Here is an 18,386-nt window from a genome sequence, read left to right on the forward strand (position 1 = left end):
CAGTTTCTCCACAACCTCGCCAGCATTTGTTGCTTGCTGTTCTGTTAAATTTTGTTATTCTGACTGGGGTGAGATGATATCTCATAGTTGTTTTGGACAGATATATTCTTAATCTCCTGTGTATTTGAATTATTATATGGCAATTGGTCCATATAAAATAAAAAAGCTTGCTTGATTCCCTGAGTCAGTGTTCTTTAACATAGGTGAAGAAAGAAAACTGAATGATAGTTTGGAAGATATGTTTGATCAGACAACACACGAAGAATACGAATCCTGTTTGGCAGATAATTTTCCCCTAGGAACAGATGAAGATGAGGATTCGTCAGCTGTCACAAAACAACCAAACGGTAAGGCTCCTGTGTTTGTTTTTTGGTTTGCTTAATTTTTTGTTTTTAGTACAGCCTTTTTAATTACAATGAGTTCCATAAATTAAATCATCCACCTCACAGGGTTGATGAGTTTTATTAACAATGTGTTTTGTATAAATTTAATTTTTTTAAAATGTTAATTTATTTATTTTTATTTTAATGAAAGTTTACAGAGACTTTGGATTTCCATACATTCATTGTTGCACACTTCCCTCCCTGCCTACCCTTTCCCCCGGTTCATTTTTCTCTTTGAAGTATAAATTTATTCTTAATAGTTAATTTTTTAAGATAATTTCACTTATAGAAGCTCAAATTCCAGAGTTTTACTTTGCCTTTCATTCAGAGTCCTCATCTTATTTTAATCAAAGGACATTTTTCTAAACTGAGATAGTCTGTATTAAAAGTTTATTAAAAAGGGCTAAACATCCTATATTTGTACCATGAATAAAATAGTAAAAAATTTTAATCCAGTGCAGAAGTCGTTATATGTTTAAATGCTTGCACTTTCTGCAGTGGCACAGTCTTGGTTATATTTTCCTTCTGTTTCCATCAGATTATGGAAATATTGGTATCTTAACTCAAAGTGATAGTTCCTTAACCAGATAAAGAATACAGTCTTTTACTTGCTCAATTTACATCAAGAACTTGGTCAAATAAATTTAGTAATAAAACGTTTCAGCTCTTCAGATTTCTTTACATAACCAGTAGATGCAGTGGTGTCCCTGCCCTTGACACCTGAGTCTTGACCTACCCCTTTCCCTGCTTTACCAGCATTCCCTTCTACTCCCCCCTACTACATTGAATGCTTGATGTGATGGCTTATATCTCAAAGTTTTTGGGCTTCTGTGATTCCAAACGCCTCAAACTGCTGCCAGTTTCTTCTACTATGGCCAGTATCTCTTGAATTTAGGAGTCTATAAGTCCAAATACCCAGTCCTAATAGCAGGGAATGCTTTCGATCTCAGATGGTTCTGAGGAAAATCCTTTGCCTTGACTTTCTTGCTTCAGAATTGATGACTCGTGGCTTAGGGTCTCTTCTCTTCCGTTTGTTGTACACTGTAGTCAAAATGGAACAGTGTCCCAGGGGAGGGATGTATCTTGTAGATCTGGTATATAGTGTTGTTTTTCTTGGCCTGAGAGCCTGTGGCCTGAGGGCCCCAAAGTTTTTAAGGTGTCACCCTTGACCCACGGGCTTCTGGTAAACGTGAGCATACCATCTAAGCTCTCCAAAGTACTGAAGAGCAACGATGTCAGTTTGGAGACTAAGGTGTGACTGATTCAGTCCATAGTCTTTGCAATTACTTGCTATGTTTCAAAAAAACTGGACAATAGCTAGAGATAGTAGAAGAAGAATTGATGCCTTTGAGCTGTGGTGCTAGAGAACAGTATTGAATATACCATGGACTGCTAGGAGAACAAACAGGTTCATCCTGGAGAGGGTGAAGCGAGGCTGCTCCTTGGAGGCAAGGATTCTGAACCTTCATCTGACATACTTTGGGCATGTTGCAAGAAGGGACCAGTCTTTGGAAAGGGACATTATGCTTGGGAGGGTGGAGAGACAGCGCAGGAGAGGAAGATCTTTGATGAGATGAGTTGATTCAGTGACTGTGGTAATGGGTCTAGGTGTGTCAGAGACAGTAAGATTGGTGCAGGATTTAAGGTTATTGTATTGTACATAGGGTCGCTGTGAGACACAGGCGACTTGATGGCACATAACAACAACAACCATCATGTCAGAATTAAATCATAGCTGACCATCCAGCAGATTTTCAGAAGTAGTAAATCACTGAGATTACTCATCTTTCTCTCTCTGCAGCTGGTGGATTTGAACCACTTGCCTTTGTGTCAGTGCAACTCCTCAACCACTAAGCCACTAGAGCTCTTGAATTAGGTAATACTAATGCTAGGGTACATACATAGAGTTTTCAGAGGCCTGCTGTTTTGGAAGTGGATGGCCAATCCTTAGTGTGTTCAGATTTAGAGAAGTATCCACTGGGGTAATCGGGATGAGTGTGTCAGAGACAATGAGATTGGCACAGTACAGAACAGAGTTTAGGGCTGTTGTACATAGGGTCGCTATGAGTCGCAAGCGACTCGACAGCACATAACAACAACAGTGCTAGGGTATACATTTGTCAAAACTTATCAGGTGTTGTTGTTACATGCCATTGAGTAGGCAACGACTCATAGCAGCCAACAAAGCCTTGCCCTATCCTTCACCATCTTTATGATCTCCCACATACTCAGCCACTTATTAATGCAGTCACTGTGTCAATCCATCTTATTCAGGATCTTTTCCCAACATAATGTCTTATTCCAAGGACCTGCCCTCTTATAATATGTCTAAAGAATTTGAGACAGTGTTTCACCATCCTTGTATCTAAGGAATATCTTGGTTGTACCTCCTCCGAGAGAGACTGACTTTTTTGTTCTTTTGGGAGTCTGTGGAATATGCCATACTCTTCCCAGTACAATGAAGAGGCATTGATTCCTCTTCTGTCATCTTTAGTCTTTGTCTAAATGCTTGGAAGGATGCATGGCTTGGATCAAATGCATATTAGTCTTTAAATTAACATCTTTCCTTTCTAGCACTTTGAGAGGTCCTCAACAGCGTATTTTCCCAAGGCAGTTTATGTTTTGATTTATTGACTGCTTCTGTCATGGATATTGATTGTAGACCCACAGAAAATGAAATTGTTGACACCTTCAATCTTCATTCCATCAGTCATGATATTGCCCATTGTTCCAGTGGTGGGGACTTTTGTTTTCTTAATGTTGAGATGCCCTTTGTCTTGAAGGCTATTTATAGACTTGGATCTGCTGCAGTAAGACTTCTTCACTTTCTGCAGGCAAGGTGGTATCATCTGCATTACACAAGTTGTTGATGAGTCTTGCTCCAATCCTTATGTGTTATCTTCATAGAATTCAGCTTCTTGAATCATTTTCTCAGCATACAAATTGAATAGTTGTAAAGAAAGAATACAGCCCTGAGTCATACTGTTCCTGATTTTAAACCATGCAGTATTTACCTGTTCTGTTTGAACAAGTGCTTCTCAGTTTATGTTTTGGATGAGCACAATCCAGTATGAATTATATGTAAATTATACCAGAATAAAGTCAGTTCTTTTCTCTTACAAAGGCCTATCATGATCTGGCACTTCCTTTCCAACCTCATCTTTCCTAACTCTTCCCTTCTTCATTTAGTCTCATCCACACAGGCATTCTCTTAATTCCTGTAGCACAGCAATTCATTTCATATCTCAGGGCCTTTGTCATGTGCCTAGAAGTCACCCTCTTCCTAACCCGGAGGAAGTCTGACCATTTTTCATTTATCAGTTACTTACTCATAGTCAGTTTTCCTGATTATGGTAAAAATAAGGACAGGAGATCTGGTCTTTTAGTCTATACTTTATGTTTAGAACTTTTGTAATGCTGTATAAATTTCAGTTCTTTAAGTAGTTGAAAACAGTTACTTGTTTGTGCATTAAATTGAGATCCATGAGTTCTGGTTCTTCTTATGTTACCAATTTTCTGATTAAATATTTTAATCTTTTACTTCATTGTTTTAATCTACTTTAAAAGCCCATTATAAAAATCAGTGAGACTTAGACATGATATGGAATATCACACTGATATTTTTATTGTTGTTGTCAGTAATTAGATCATAGACACATTAAGTTGAGTAAAGGAAAGCCTATATAAGATAAGGAATGATTAGTACCACATCACTAAAGAAAAAGATGAAACAAGAATCCTGGACAACATAGACTGTTAGTCCACAACTCTGCATTACCAGTAACAATTTTAAAAAGAGTAAAGGAAGCTCTGGTGGCTTAGTGGCAAGAAGCTGTGCTGCAATCCCGAAGGCATGTGGTTTGAATCCATCCACTGGAGAAGGAAGGACAGTCTCCTGTGCCAGTCGAATCCAACTTGACAATACACAACAAGGCAAAAAAGAAAGAAAGAAATTTTTGAAAAAGACTAATAAATAGTCTTTTTCTGGCAATGGCGTCAGGGTGTGTGCTGGCTAGTGCACCCCCACCCCCAGTCCCCCATGTTACCTGGGTTAGATTGTGCAGATCAGAAAAGCTTTGCCTCTCCTTCCCGAATCCCAAAAACTTTCTGGCAGTGGCGTCAGGGTGTGGCCTGGCTAGTGGCCCCCCCTTCCTCCCCACCCCGGGGTTACATGGTTCAGAATCAAGAAGGGGGTCCATCAGGGATGTATTCTGTCTCCATACCTTTTCAGTCTGTATACAAAACAGATCATCTGAGACACTGGGCTGTATGAGGAGGAATGTGGCATCAGGATTGGTGGAAGAGTCATCAACAACCTGCGTTATGCAGATGCCACACCATGCTTGCCTGAACTGAGGAGGACCTGAAGCGCTTGCTGCAGAAGGTTAAGGACTGTAGTCTCCTATATGGATTGAAGCTCAGCATCAAGAAAACAGAAATGCTCACCACTGGGCCAATTTGCAGCATCAGTATGGATGGTGAAGAGATTGAGATAGTTAACAGTTTTAATTTACTTGGCTCCACAGTCAACACTCTTGGTAACAGCAGCCAGGAAATCAAGAGACAAATTGCATTGGGAAAGTCAGCTGTGAGGGACCTCTCAAGAGTACTGAAGAGCAATGATGTCAGGCTGGAGACTAAGGTGCACCTGATCCGGGCTATAGTCTTCGCAATTACGTGCTATGCATCAGAGATTTGGACAGTGAATAGGGATGATAGAAAATTTATGCCTTTGAGCTGTGATGCTGAAGAAGAGTGTTGAATATACCATGGACTGCTAGGAGAACAAAAAGGTTTATCCTGGAGAAGGTGAAGCCAGAAATGCTCCTTGGAGTCAAGGATTCTGAAGCTTCATCTGACATACTTTGGGCATGTTGCAAGGAGGAACTGGTCGTTGGAGAGGGACATGATGTTTGGCAGTGTGGAGGGGCGGTGAAGGAGAGATAGACCCTCGAGGAGATGGATCGATTCTGTGAGTGGAGTGGTGGGAATGAATGCATTTGAGATGGCGAGGTTGGCACAGGATAGAACGGCGTAGAGAGCTCTTGTACATAGGGTCGCTATGAGTTGCATGCAACTTAATGGCACATAACAACAACAACAACAATAAATAGTCTAGACAAGTTTCTTGTTCTTTTTGGTACCAAACAGTAATTGTTTTGTAGTATTTCTTTTCAGAGTTTCAGAATACTTTCTGAGATGATGTTTAGCTCTATAATAATTCTGATATGGTGAGACAGTCAGCACCTTATGCATAGTGAAAACAGGAAAGAGTTAAAATTAAAGTGGTGTTTTCTCCTGTTGCCTTAAGTGTGGAACCCAATAAAAATGACATTTTTTGATACTGCTAGTTTTGTCAGTCAAGCTGATTATCACCCAGTAAGTTGTATGTTCAGTCTGGGGTGTGCTTGTTCTCTTTACAGGTAATGATGACAAGCATGATAAAATCAAACAGAAAGCACTTGTGGGACCATATTTTAAGGATGGTGAAAGGTAAGCTGGTCTTGATTCATATCAGCGATGTGATTGGAAGAACAGCAGCGCTGTCCCTGCAAGCATGTCTGTAATTGCTAAATTGCTACTTATAGTTGTAGCGTGTTGATGCCTTTGAATTGTGGTGTGGGTGCACAGTGCTGAGTATCTATGGACTGCCAACAAACTAGCAAGTCTCCCTTGGAGGAGGTGCTTCTAGGGTACTCCTTAGAGACAAAGACAGAGAAACTTCATCTCACATCTTTGGACAAGAGGGGCTAGTCCTTGGCAAAAGGCATCATGCTGGGAAAGGTAGAAGGTCAGAAAAAGAGAGAGTATGACCCTCAACAAAACGATTGACACAGTAACTGTAAAAATGGGCTTGTGCATATCATACATAGATTGTGAGGAAGGCAAGTTCAGGTCTGTTGTTCTTAGGATCACTAAGAGCAAAGTCAGCTTGATGACATCTAACAGCAAAAACAGCAACATAACTATAGTACAGTTTGTCATTTACTTGATGGTCCCAATAACAGAAGGCTTCCGAGTCACAGCAGCCTTGACACAGGACAGAGTAAGATTGCCCCAGAGGTTTCTAGGCTGCAGTCTTTATATGAGCTTGTCTTTTCTGGAGCCACTGGTTGGTTCGAGCCCTGCCAGCATTTCCGTTAACAGATGAGTACTTCACCATTGTGCTACCAGGGCTCCTCTGGCATAGAGTAAGCCTCAGTAAGTTTGTGATTAAATATTTTTGATTCTCTAACAAAGTGAAGATATATTTCAAATAAATGAGTATTTGGGACCATTTCTCCTCTTTAAACTCACCTTTGTAAGTTTAAGTTCTAAACCAAATACAATAAAACTAGATATATTTTCATTTTAATTCATTTTTCCCTTCAGGGAGACTAGCTTACAAAATTTTCCTCATATTGAGGTGGTTCGGAAAAAGGAAGAGAGAAAAAAACTGCTTGGACATACTTGTAAGGAATGTGAAATTGTAAGTACCAGTGTAAATACACCCTGCTTATTTTTTCAGTTATGGCCTTGTAGATCATAAACACATCACTTAAAAAGTCATAGGTACAAATTACCTTTGTATACAGAGAGCCAGCTGGAACCAGAAATAATAAAAGAAATCCATTAAACCATATATATGCACACTATGACCTGGGAGGTAGAAATGGGTGGAAATGAAAGCTCTTAAGTTTCTCTTAAATATTCATTAAGTGAATCCAGAATGTTGGGTCTAGTTCTTAATCCCACATTAAGAATAATGTGTTTGGGTTTTGTAGGTTTACTTCTGTTGGCTTTGGGGGTTTTTTGGTTTTGGTTTTTTGTTTTTTATAAATTTCTTTCCTTGTGTTCTTCTCTGTACCTTTCAGGAAAGCAAGTGACATTTCAGTAGTAAACTTTAACATTTGTTACTTATACAAGTGTTATTGGCAAGTAAGAGAATATTCATAACTGTTTTTCCTAAATAACTGGTACTACTCTAAGCTCTAATTTTTCTTTGTTTTCCTAAACAAAACATGATGATCAGACACTAGTTTATCCATAGAACACAGATTTTTTTTTTCTTTTTTCTTTTTAGTACTATTAACTGCCTTGGATTGTTGAAATAGTACACATTTATCCTATTGCTAAATAGTTGTATGCAGTTCTGTGTTTTCTTAAAACATCCTATTTTCATTTCTCCCTTTCTCTCTGTCTGAATTAGCTAGCATCACTGTAGCAGAAATTCCACAGGTGGGTGGTTTTAATCAACAGTTGCTGTTCTCATTCTTAAATGCGAATCAAAGTGCTAGCTCTAGTGGCAAGCTTTCTGTCTCTGTGGGATCCAGAGAAAGTGTACATCTCTAAGCTTTTCTGCTCCTGGGTAATCTTTCTTTGACATGGTGTCTGTTGTTTTTTTTGTTTGTTTGGTGTTTTTGTTTTTTGGGGTTTTTTTAATATGTATATAAAATGCAAGCAAGATTCTACTGAAGATTATCCAAAAATGATTAGAACAGCACATCAGCAGAGAACTGCCGGAAGTCCAGGCTGGGTTTAGAAGGGGTCATGGTACTAGGGATATTGTTGCTGATGTTAGATGGATCTTGGCTGAAAGCAGAGAATACCAGAAGAATGTCTATCTGTGTTTCATTGATTATACAAAGGCATTTGACTGTGTGGATCATAACAAACTGTGGCTGACTCTGAGAAGAATGGGAATCCCAGAACATTTAATTGTGCTAATGCGAAACCTATACTTGGACCAAGAGGCAGTAGTCAGAACAGAGCAGGGTAACACTGCATGGTTCAAAATTGGGAAGGGTGTACGCCAGGGATGCATCCTGTCTCCATACCTTTTCAACATGTACGCAGAGCAGATTATCTGAGAGGCTGGGCTCTATGAGGAGAATTGTGGCATCAGGATTGGTGGAAGATCTATTAACAATCTGCGTTATGCAGATGACACAACCCTGCTTGCTGAAACTGAGGAGGACCTCATGCACTTGCTGCGAAGGGTCAAGGACTGCAGCCTTCAGTATGGACTGAGGCTCAATGTCAAGAAGACAAAGATTCTCACCACTGGACCATTGGCAGCGTCAGGATGGATGACGAAGAGATTGAGAGTGTTCACAGCTTCAGTGTGCTCGGCTCCACAGTCAACACTCTTGGCACCAGCAGTCAGGAAATCAAAAAGCGTATCGCAATGGGAAAGTCTGCTGTTAGGGACCTCTCTAAAGTACTCAGGAGCAACAGTGTCTCTCTGGAGACTAAGGTGTGCCTGATACAGGCCATGGTATTTGCAATCGCTTGTTATGCATCAGAGAGTTGGACAGTGACTAGGGAGGACAGAAGGAGAGTGGATGCTTTTGAGCTGTGGTGCTGGAGAAGGGTACTGAATGTACCATGGACTGCCAGGAAAACAAACAGTTTCATCTTGGAGAGGATTAAACCATGCTACTCCTTGGAGGCAAGGATTCTGGGGTTTCGTCTGACATACTTTGGACATGTTGCCAGGAGGGACGGGTCCTTGGAGAGGGACATCATGCTTGGGAGGGTGGAGGGACAGCACAGGAGGGGAAGAACCTCTATGAGATGGATTGATTCGGTGACTGGGGTAATCGGGATGGGTGTATCAGAGGCGGTGCGGTTGGCGCAGGATAGAGCAGGGTTTAGGGCTGTTGTGCATAGGGTCGCTATGAGTCGGAAACGACTCGACGGCACATAACAACAGCAACAACATATAAAATGTTTTACTTTAATTACGATTTTAACAAAAGTTTCTAGTAAAGTTAGATTTTCATTTATTCATTGTTGTACATTTCACCCACTCTCCCTCCCTACCCGCCTAGTTCACTTTTTAAAAATACTTGTTTATTGTTACAGTTAACCTCCGCCCCAAGCCACCCTGCAGTCCTCTTTTCCATTCTGGCCTATTGTCATATGTGTGATGCCTAAGACAAGGTGTTTTTCTTTACCTTGTCTTTACTTCTTTTACTTGGCAGTTTAATATGTTTATATTATAGTAGGGAGTGATTTAAGACACATGCCACACTAATCCTGCATTATTAACAAACCAAAACCAACCAATTCCCAGATAGAATTATAACTGCAGGCAATTATAGCCATTTTGGATTTTTACAGCATGTTTAGGGTGGGGCAGGCCAGAGGACCCAGTTCAGTCCTTTCCACTAACTATTTACTAGCCAATGTGTGCTAGCAGTTTATTTGCGCTTTTAAGTCTATTGAACAACTAAAGGCTGGAAAATTTGAAAACTAAATATAGTGAAACTATACTAAATATAATGAAAATACAGTTAAATTTCCATGTAGATAGGCATTTTTTTAGAGATATCCTCTATAGTAAAAGTGGCGTTGACTCTTTTGGAAGGCAATTTGGCAAATAGGCAAAACTTCCAGTATCATGAGTTTTCCTAACTCAAATAAATTTTATTATTTTTAAGCTAAGGAACTGAGAAAGTAAATTTCGTTCTTTACAATCTAAGTAGAGAATGAGTTCTTTGCTAGAAACACTTCTATTTGCCTCTTTCTCTCAGGAATCTTATCATGTACTGTCTGTTCACGTTCTGAAAACCATTGCTTCATACACTTTTAATTTAATTGTTTAGATTAAGAAAATGAATCTGGTCTCTACTGTTAGTTAATAACTCTAAATGAACTTGACAGTTCGATGTATTTAAAGCTTGCCTCTGTAAACTATGAACTTGGAGAAAAGGTGAAAGTTTTGTGTTCAAGACTTTTCTTCATAGGGTCTCTAAGGGTTGTCTACAACTCTATGGCACTTAACAATTTAATTTAATTTTATTTATCCTTACCAATTTAAAAGTTATCCCATTGTCTGTTCAGCTTGTCCTCTTAAATGTGTAATCATCATCTCAGATTTCACTTGATGAGAAGCAAATATTTCCTCCTCTTAGTTTCCAGTTCTTACCGCTCTTTAATTGTGTAGACCACATAATTGATCAGCAAATCCCAGTGGTTGTGCAAAACATATTCCACTTCCAGCCACTTCTTACTATCCCACTGTTGACCTCATGGACTCTTGCCAGGATGTATTGGAATAGCTTGTAACTGCTCTCCTTGTCATTTCATTCTCATCTCATAGTGTTCTCCACACAGAGGTCAATAAACTTAAAAAATCCTCTCTTAAAAAGAAAACTTTCTATTCAAAATTCTTCAATATCTTCCCATTCCATTTCTTTATCAAAAGCAATAAACCCTGGCACCTTCCTCACTTTTGGCTTCACTACTCCTCTCCCACTTTCTGTGTGAACTACCATAGCCCACTGTGTCTTTTGAATATGGTTTGACTTGGTAGCAATGCTTTGTCCTAGAAAGCATAATTCTCACAAAGCCCAAGCTAAAGTATCAAAGGCTTGTACACATCACAATAAGATGGAAAAAGATTCCTTCCTCCCCTAAAGATGGTTAGAAATAATGTAAAGCCTTTAGTTAATCTATATAAGAGAAAAAAATATTTTTAAAAACTATAGTTCACATAGCTTTTCATCCTGAATATGCCAGTTTAGTTTGTATTATCCTGTGTAGATTACCACTTCTGTAGTTTACAGTTTATCAAATATAAAATGTAGGAGTTTTCTGGGATATATGTCCTAGTTCATCCATGTCCTAGTTCATCCATGTCCTAGTTCAGTTTTGTGATCTATTTTTTTTTACTCTTTAGTTCTTACATATAAATTCGATGCTTGTTTGCATGAAGGTCAAGTTCTTTTTGATCATAATTTAAATATATACATTTGATCCTAGGTGGAAAAATACAGCTTAAAAGAGTAAATTCTGCAATTCTTAAATCCAGAGTTCCTTTTGAAAATCTTTAACAAAAAGAAAATTGCTTTAAACACATAAATTACATCCCAATAAATTTGAGAATAGTGCATCATAAAGTTGTTGTTGGGTACTGTAGAGTCGGAACTGAACCATAGCTGATCCTCCAGTGGGTTTTCAAAGGCATTTAATCATATGGAAGGAGATTGCCCGTCCTTCTCCCACAGAGCAGCTGGTGTGCCTTCAGTATTACAACGCAGCTTCTTGCCACCAGAGCATCATAAAGTACAGATCTCTAAACTTTTTTTCTAATATGACAAGAAATGGGTAATTGTTAGTAATATATAAATCAGCTGTACACAGAATCTCATGGTAAAGTTCATTTGGGGTTTGTTGGATTTTTTGTTGATGGTTGGTTTGGTTTTTCCTTTTTTTTTTTTATTTTCAAGATTCTTGATGAGGGAAGCATTTGTAATTCAAGCTTGTTTTCTCATCTATGAAACAGAAATTTCCCAGACTAAGACCAGCACTGTTTTGTGTCAATAAGTAATTAATATTACACAATTACAATAAGTAATTAATATTACACAATTATTAATTACTGGTATTATTTTTTACTATTAAATTTCCGTAGAATATGAATATGTTGACGTTTCCTTCACTACCAGTTAATAAGCATAACACTCTGTTTATTTTCCTTCAGTGAAAATACTTAGCAGTTATTATTTTTAGTATTATGCAGATATCCCAGCAGAAGAAAGAGAAAAGAAGTTGGCTTCCTGTTCAAGACACCGGTTCCGCTACATTCCACCCAACACACCAGAGAATTTCTGGGAAGTTGGTTTTCCTTCTACTCAGACTTGTGTGGACAGAGGTAAGAACATAAATGTTTGGGAATTGACATAGATTTTGAAATACCATATATACTCAAGTCCGATCTTTAGAATTTTTCTCCCTGGCTCTTTTTACCTCCTGCAAATCGAGTGGTGATGGCTTCATTATACAAACGCAAGTTCCTAGAGGTGAAAGCTTACTTTAAACTCTTCAGGTACATTTTAATATAATTATGTAAATGTGCTGTCAGGTTTCCTCAATCTAAAATCATAAAGGAATAAATAGTCACATTACAAACATATAGTGTAGTATACCAATTATACTAAAGTCATGGCTGTTGACGGGAAGGGAATGCTAAAGAGAAGGGAATATACTAGTTAAGCATAGACTTCTTTGAACAAACACCTCAGCATTTTTGTACTGATTTCTCCTGAGTGTTCTGGAGCACTCAGTTAAAAATTATATTTTATCCTGCAGTTTCAAATACATAGAATGACTTGAGGGCACATAACAAAAACAACAACAATGTATCATTTGAGATGTGAATGGGAAATAATGTTAAGTGTAGACCTAATTGGATTTTAAGGCTTAAGATGGATTTAATGAGTAGTTTCCTTAGTATTAATAATTACAGCTCTAGTTGTTATTATATGCCATTGAGTTACCTGTGACTTGTTGCAACCTTATGAGCAGTAGATTTGAACCTTACCCTTTCTTGCTCTATCCTCACCCTCTCAAGTATGCTTTGTAAAAATGTCCGCAAGAAGGTATGTGAATTGCTATGAACTGGATTCTGACTCAGAGGCAACCCCATGTGTACAGAATAACTGCTCCATGGAGTTTTCAAGGTTGTGCCATTTAGAAAGCTGATGGTCAAATTTCTCTTTACAAGCACCTTTGTGTGTGCTCACACCTTCAGTGTTTGGACTTACGGTTGAGCACCACTCAAGGACTTCATATAACTGTTGTTGTTGATTGCCATCGAGTCAGGCATGACTCATAGCAACTCTATGACTAAAAGACCTAATGCCTTTCCACAACTATCGTCATTTCTCCAAGTTCATAGAGTTTCCAGAGGCATGTTGTTTAGGAAGTAGATGTGCTTCCGAACTTGTTTTACAAGTGGGAGCTCCACCAGACACTGTCCACATTGAGAAACCATTCTGGTATTTGATACCCCAGTGGTACAAGGTTCAGTATCACAGCAAACTCAGGTTACTTCATACTGCACATTAACAAAGAGTAATATACAAAGTGGAAGTGTTCCTCCAGACACAACAGCACTAGTTTCATTTAGCACTGGTTAAGTGTTGTCAAGTTGAATATGCCTGAGAGTAAGTTTTGTACAAAAGACCTAAACTCTGTTCTATAATTAACATCTCATTTCTGTATAAAACTCTGTTCTATAAGTACCATCATTTCTGTGCATTTATAGAGTTTAGAGAGTTTGTAGAGTTTTCAGAGGCATCTAGTTTAGGAAGTGGATACCACTCCTGCTTCCCAGCATAAATCAGTCTGGAAGCTCATCCAGACACTACATAATGGATAACCATTATGGTATTTGACAAGACTATGGAACAGTGTGTAACATCATAGCAACACCATGTTGTTCATTTCAGCAAATAGACAAAAGATGTGTCATTCAAGGAATATTCATTCGAAAATAAATAAATTTGACTTGAGGGCCATAGGTCCAAGGGCCCTGTGGGGTTTTAAAGCCATGCCCTTGAGCAGACTTCCACCCTAGACAAAGGCTCAAGGACACCCACTTTGGGGGGAAAAGAGCAATACACATCAAACACGACCCCAAAAACTTCTCTTTGTTTGCCTATCAGGACCACCATCCCAAAGCAGCAAAAAACTACTTTACCTTATGATTCGGTAATATTAAATAGGTATCAAGTGATAAACATTACCACCTAGAACTTCAGTCATCATATAGTGACTGTTCTCAAGAATCTTTTTGTTTGTTTGTTTTTGTGGGGTTTTTTTTTCCAGAAAAGGATTTTTTTTTATTCAAGTAACTGCAAATAGGAAACCAGAGGAGGGCCCCAGGCTGGGACAAATAATGGCTACCCCCTCCCCAACAGAACCAGGGGAGAGGGTGTACCTACACCCTGACGGGTCAACACGTGCCACCCCTCCTCACTCTGCTGCAGCATCCTAGGGGCAGGGCCCCACCTTCCCTGGGTCTGGGGTAATTGTAACCCAGCATGCTGTGCCCCAGCCCCTTCCCCTTGATGAGCATCTTGGGGAGGAGTGTGGGGGTACAGGGGGAGGCAATAAGGATGGACATTGGACATTTGGCACTGGTAGCAGCAGCAGTGATGATGGATGTCTAAGAATGAAACATTGAACAAACAAACAAAATAAACAACCCAACACAACTGTCCAGAGGTAGTTTGTGAACAGAGGAAAAGATGGAACCAGAACCTTGGGGGTTGGGGAGGAGCAGGAAGGGTGGGAGTGGGCAAGGCTAGCTCCTGTGTGTTAGTGCCCCATTTGAAGAATGGAGAAATAAACCTAGAGTGGTAGCAGATAGTGTGTGGTGGTCCCAGACCACCTTAAAGTGGCTGCCCCACGGAATCCTGCACCTCCTTGAGCCCACTATATAAATGGTGGCTTAGGACCCCCACACAAAAGGAGGAAAGGGCTCAAATCCCTGCCCTCATGAGTCCCAATGGAGGGTCACTGTCCAACCTAATAAATGAGGAGGGTGTGAGACCCATCTGGTGACAGGTTGGGACACACTCAGGCCAAAGTCCCCCCTCATTGGTCACACCTGCTGCTACCAGTAAAGTTCAGTGGGGGACATGTCAGAATATGGGGTGCTTGGGCCCCTTTAAGGCCAGGGGAGTCCATCCAGGCCCCACTAAAGGGAGCCAGAGGGAAGAGCAGAGGGACCCAGAAAGCAGTGTCCCCATCTGAGAGGATGAGGACACAGCAGATGCAGGTGCGGCTAAGTGGGCATTAGCCTTGTCCAGGAGGGAAGGGGTGGTGTGTGCTCACTCAGAAGGAATCACTGGACACTGAACTGAGGGAAAACTGCTCCCCACTCAGCTGTGGGGGGCCCTACAGCACTGGTGTGCTATGTAGTGTGTGGTGTGAGGCGTAGGAGGTGGTGGTGCCTGGGAGGGGTTGGCGATGCGTGGACCTGGGGGCAGAAATGGGGGTGTGGGAGCGGAGCAAAGCTGTCCAGCCCCGGAAGGAAATAGCTCCTTGGGTGGGAGCAGGCTGCATGGTGCGTCTGTCACTGCTCCTCCTCGGAGGACTCCTGTGAGATGCCTTCTTCCTCCTCCTCCTCCAGTTTTTTGGGTCTGCCTCTTGGTTTCCTCCCTGGAGCTGTGGTGATTTTCTGGGTCTTAGCAGCACCCTTGTTTTTGCTTCCCTTTGGTCGGCCCCCGAGGTCTCTTAGGTGTTGGCACTTCGCTGGGCTCCTTCTGACTCCCTACCAGCGCTGTCCCAGGACTCACCGGAGGCTGTTTGCGTGGCCTACCCCGACCTCTCTTCTCAGTGCCATCCTTTTCCTGTTTGGAAGCCAAAGGCTGGCTGGACTTTGAGCTTGATTCGCTCATCTTCCTTTCTCAATGGAGCTGATGGAGAGATGGCTGGGATGCGCGAGCTCGGCCGCCGGCCTGTGGTGCGCGCTCTGGGCTGCCAGGAGCGACGGTGCTGTGCGCTGAGGACTGGCCTGGCTCCTCCGCAGCCGCCGGTAGCAAATGCGGATGCCTTCTTGGAGCTGCGCCAGAGCCAGAAATAGCCCCAGCTTGGAGTCCCAATTAGAGGAGCGCAGCCCTGGCTCAGGGGAGCTTAAAAAGAGCGACCCAGGGGCAGGGGGGACGGGCCCTGTGGGTTTTTTTAAAAAAAATTATTATTTCAATGAAAATTTACAAAGACTTTGGATTTCCATTCATTCATTGTTGTACTTTACCCCCTCCCAACCCTCCCCCCTAGTACACTACCCTCTTGGAAAAGTAAAAGGAAAATTCTTTCATTGTTTTACAATCCCTCCCCTAGGTCCACTCAACTATACAGCCTTCGCTCTGAACTCCTGTCATGACAAAAATACCTAATAATTTTACCTCTTATACAGTTTTCTTCCTCATCTGTTTCAATGCAGTATACATTATTGAAGCCATCCTTCTCAGTCTCCTCACAACCCCGAGGTCAGTCCTGCTCTACAACAGTGGCACCATGCAGTATTTGTCCTTTTGTGACTGAGATACTTCACTCAGCATAATGTCCTCCAGAGTTACCCATTTTGAATAATAATGCATGAGTTCCTTGTTTTTCAATGCTGCGTAGTATTCCATTGTGTGAATATACCACAGCTTCTCTATCCATTCGTTGGTTGATGGGCACTTAGATTGTTTCCAACGCCTTCCTATTGTGAACAAAGCTTCGATAAACATGGGTGTGCATATAAATGCTTGGGGGTGGCAGTTATGGTCTCTTTGGGGTATATTCCCAGTAGTGGAATTGCTGGGTCGAATGGTATCTCTATTTGCAACTTTTTGAGAAAGCGCCACACCGCCTTCCACAGTGGTTGCACCATTTTACACTCCCACCAAGAGTGAATAAGGGTTCCAATTTCTCCACAACCTCACCAGCATTTGTTGCTTGCTGTTCTGTTAAATTTTGCTATTGTGACTGGGGTGAGATGATATCTTATAGTTGTTTTGTGTTCTCAAGAGTCTTGATGGTTCAGCTTTGTGGATAACAACAATGAGGAGAAGCTTCTTCACTTTGTAAAAAGTTGTAGATATTTTTAAGTTATAATATTAAAGAAAAGAAGTGTCCGCTCTATTAACTATTGCCAGACTCTGACATTCCCTATTACCAAGCTAAACTAAGTCTTGAAATGATGCCTCTCTCTCTGGTCTTCAAATAAAATCAGACAATCTGGATAGACCCTGTGGCCTAAGAATATGGCAGAACCCAAACCCTAACAGTCCTCCCATGTAAATTCATTGTTAGAAAATCCCTCAGATAATCTGTAAATCTGAAATAGGAGCACATCATTTAATGAAATGCTATGATTGAAAGTACTCTTTTTAAATTGGTTTGGTTTTGATTCAATCCTTTATATATATTTTATTTTATAACATTGTTTACAATTGACCAATACCATTGATTACAATATCTCCTCATAGTCTCACTGTGTCCTCCCTTTGTTTTCACTCAACCTGTTCACATGCTACTCTGAGCTCCCTCTCCTTCCATTTGTCCACCCTTCATGATTGTTTAAAACTGTGTGAAAACCTAGGTAAAGTCGTTTGATAAGCCCTTTTAATTTATCATAAAGGTAAAGAGTTCCTGTTGAACAATCTGTCCCACATTCATACTATGAGAATCAGAATAGGAAAGTGCTTGAGACCTCTCGTTCTGATATTGGATCTTGGGCAGAGTCTCAGCTCATCTACTTCCTCATCTTATGATCTTGAGTGAATTCTCTAATTTACTTGGGCAGAGTTGAAGTTACTTCCAAGGAATGAGAGAGTTGTCTGAGATACTGTATGCAAAGCATTTGACAAATGTGTGCTGCCATTACAAAAATGAGGAGACAGAAAAGAAGTGAAGTCATTTGTCAACATCACATAGTAAACTCAAAAGTACCATGTAAACTTAGAAGTCATTAAATAAGACAAACCGTTACTAGGTACGTGATAAAGGAAATGTGTGTTGCAGATAATCTGCTAAATCTGTATTTTTTTTTTCTTTTCAGGTTACATTAAGGAAGATCTTGATCCTTGTCCCCGTCCAAAGAGACGGCAGCCTTACAATGCAATGTTTTCTCCAAAAGGCAAGGAACAGAAAACATAGATATTGAAGCAAAACCAGAATAGAGGACAAAACTTTTTCCTTTTTAGTTATTTATAGTTAAAATTAGTACTAAACACTGATTTTTTTTTATCTTCTGTAAGCTGATTTATAAATCAATTTTCTATTGAAAATGTTTTGAAATTACATTACCCACCATACAGACAACTATTTAAGCTGTGGACAAGTTGATGTATTCTCTTGCTTTTGCGCCTTTTAAACAGTAAGGTGCTTTATTTTGCACTCTAACTTAAGAAGTGTTTATTTACTTTATTTGGTAATAACAATTACAATTTTGAAAATACAATGGTTCTGTCTCTGATTTATTGCCTTCAGATCTCTCCCCATCATCCCTTGGAGTTCACCATGGATTTTATATTCATCATTCCAGATTTCCACCCTCTTCAGCACATGCTCTTCTATAGGTCATGTCAACAGCTGGCATTTAGATCTTAAATGAAATCTGAATTTGAATAGTCATTTTCACTTTGTAGGTGCTATTTTGTTGATGTTGATGTGAAATGATGTCTGCTATTCTAGTAAATCTTTAGGGAGGTAATACCAAATAACAACCTTTTTATT

The 18,386-nt window shown here is 40.2% G+C and overlaps 1 protein-coding gene and 1 pseudogene across 1 annotated transcript in view; one reads left to right on the top strand and one right to left on the bottom strand.

Moving 5' to 3' along the window:
- Window positions 1-17,807, top strand: part of RBBP8 (retinoblastoma binding protein 8) — a 99,881-nt gene extending 82,074 nt beyond the window's left edge. The window contains exons 14-18 of the mRNA XM_006901064.1: window positions 204-347; window positions 5,807-5,876; window positions 6,756-6,852; window positions 11,883-12,024; window positions 17,710-17,807. Coding sequence (XP_006901126.1) covers window positions 204-347; window positions 5,807-5,876; window positions 6,756-6,852; window positions 11,883-12,024; window positions 17,710-17,807 — 551 coding nt within the window. The remainder of the gene's footprint in view (window positions 1-203; window positions 348-5,806; window positions 5,877-6,755; window positions 6,853-11,882; window positions 12,025-17,709) is intronic.
- Window positions 15,235-15,559, bottom strand: LOC102860767 (annotated as a pseudogene).
- Window positions 17,808-18,386: the final 579 nt, after the last annotated feature.

Source organism: Elephantulus edwardii, unplaced genomic scaffold (assembly GCF_000299155.1).
Source record: "Elephantulus edwardii isolate Elephantulus edwardi_28Jun2011 unplaced genomic scaffold, EleEdw1.0 scaffold00307, whole genome shotgun sequence".
NCBI lineage: Eukaryota > Metazoa > Chordata > Mammalia > Macroscelidea > Macroscelididae > Elephantulus > Elephantulus edwardii.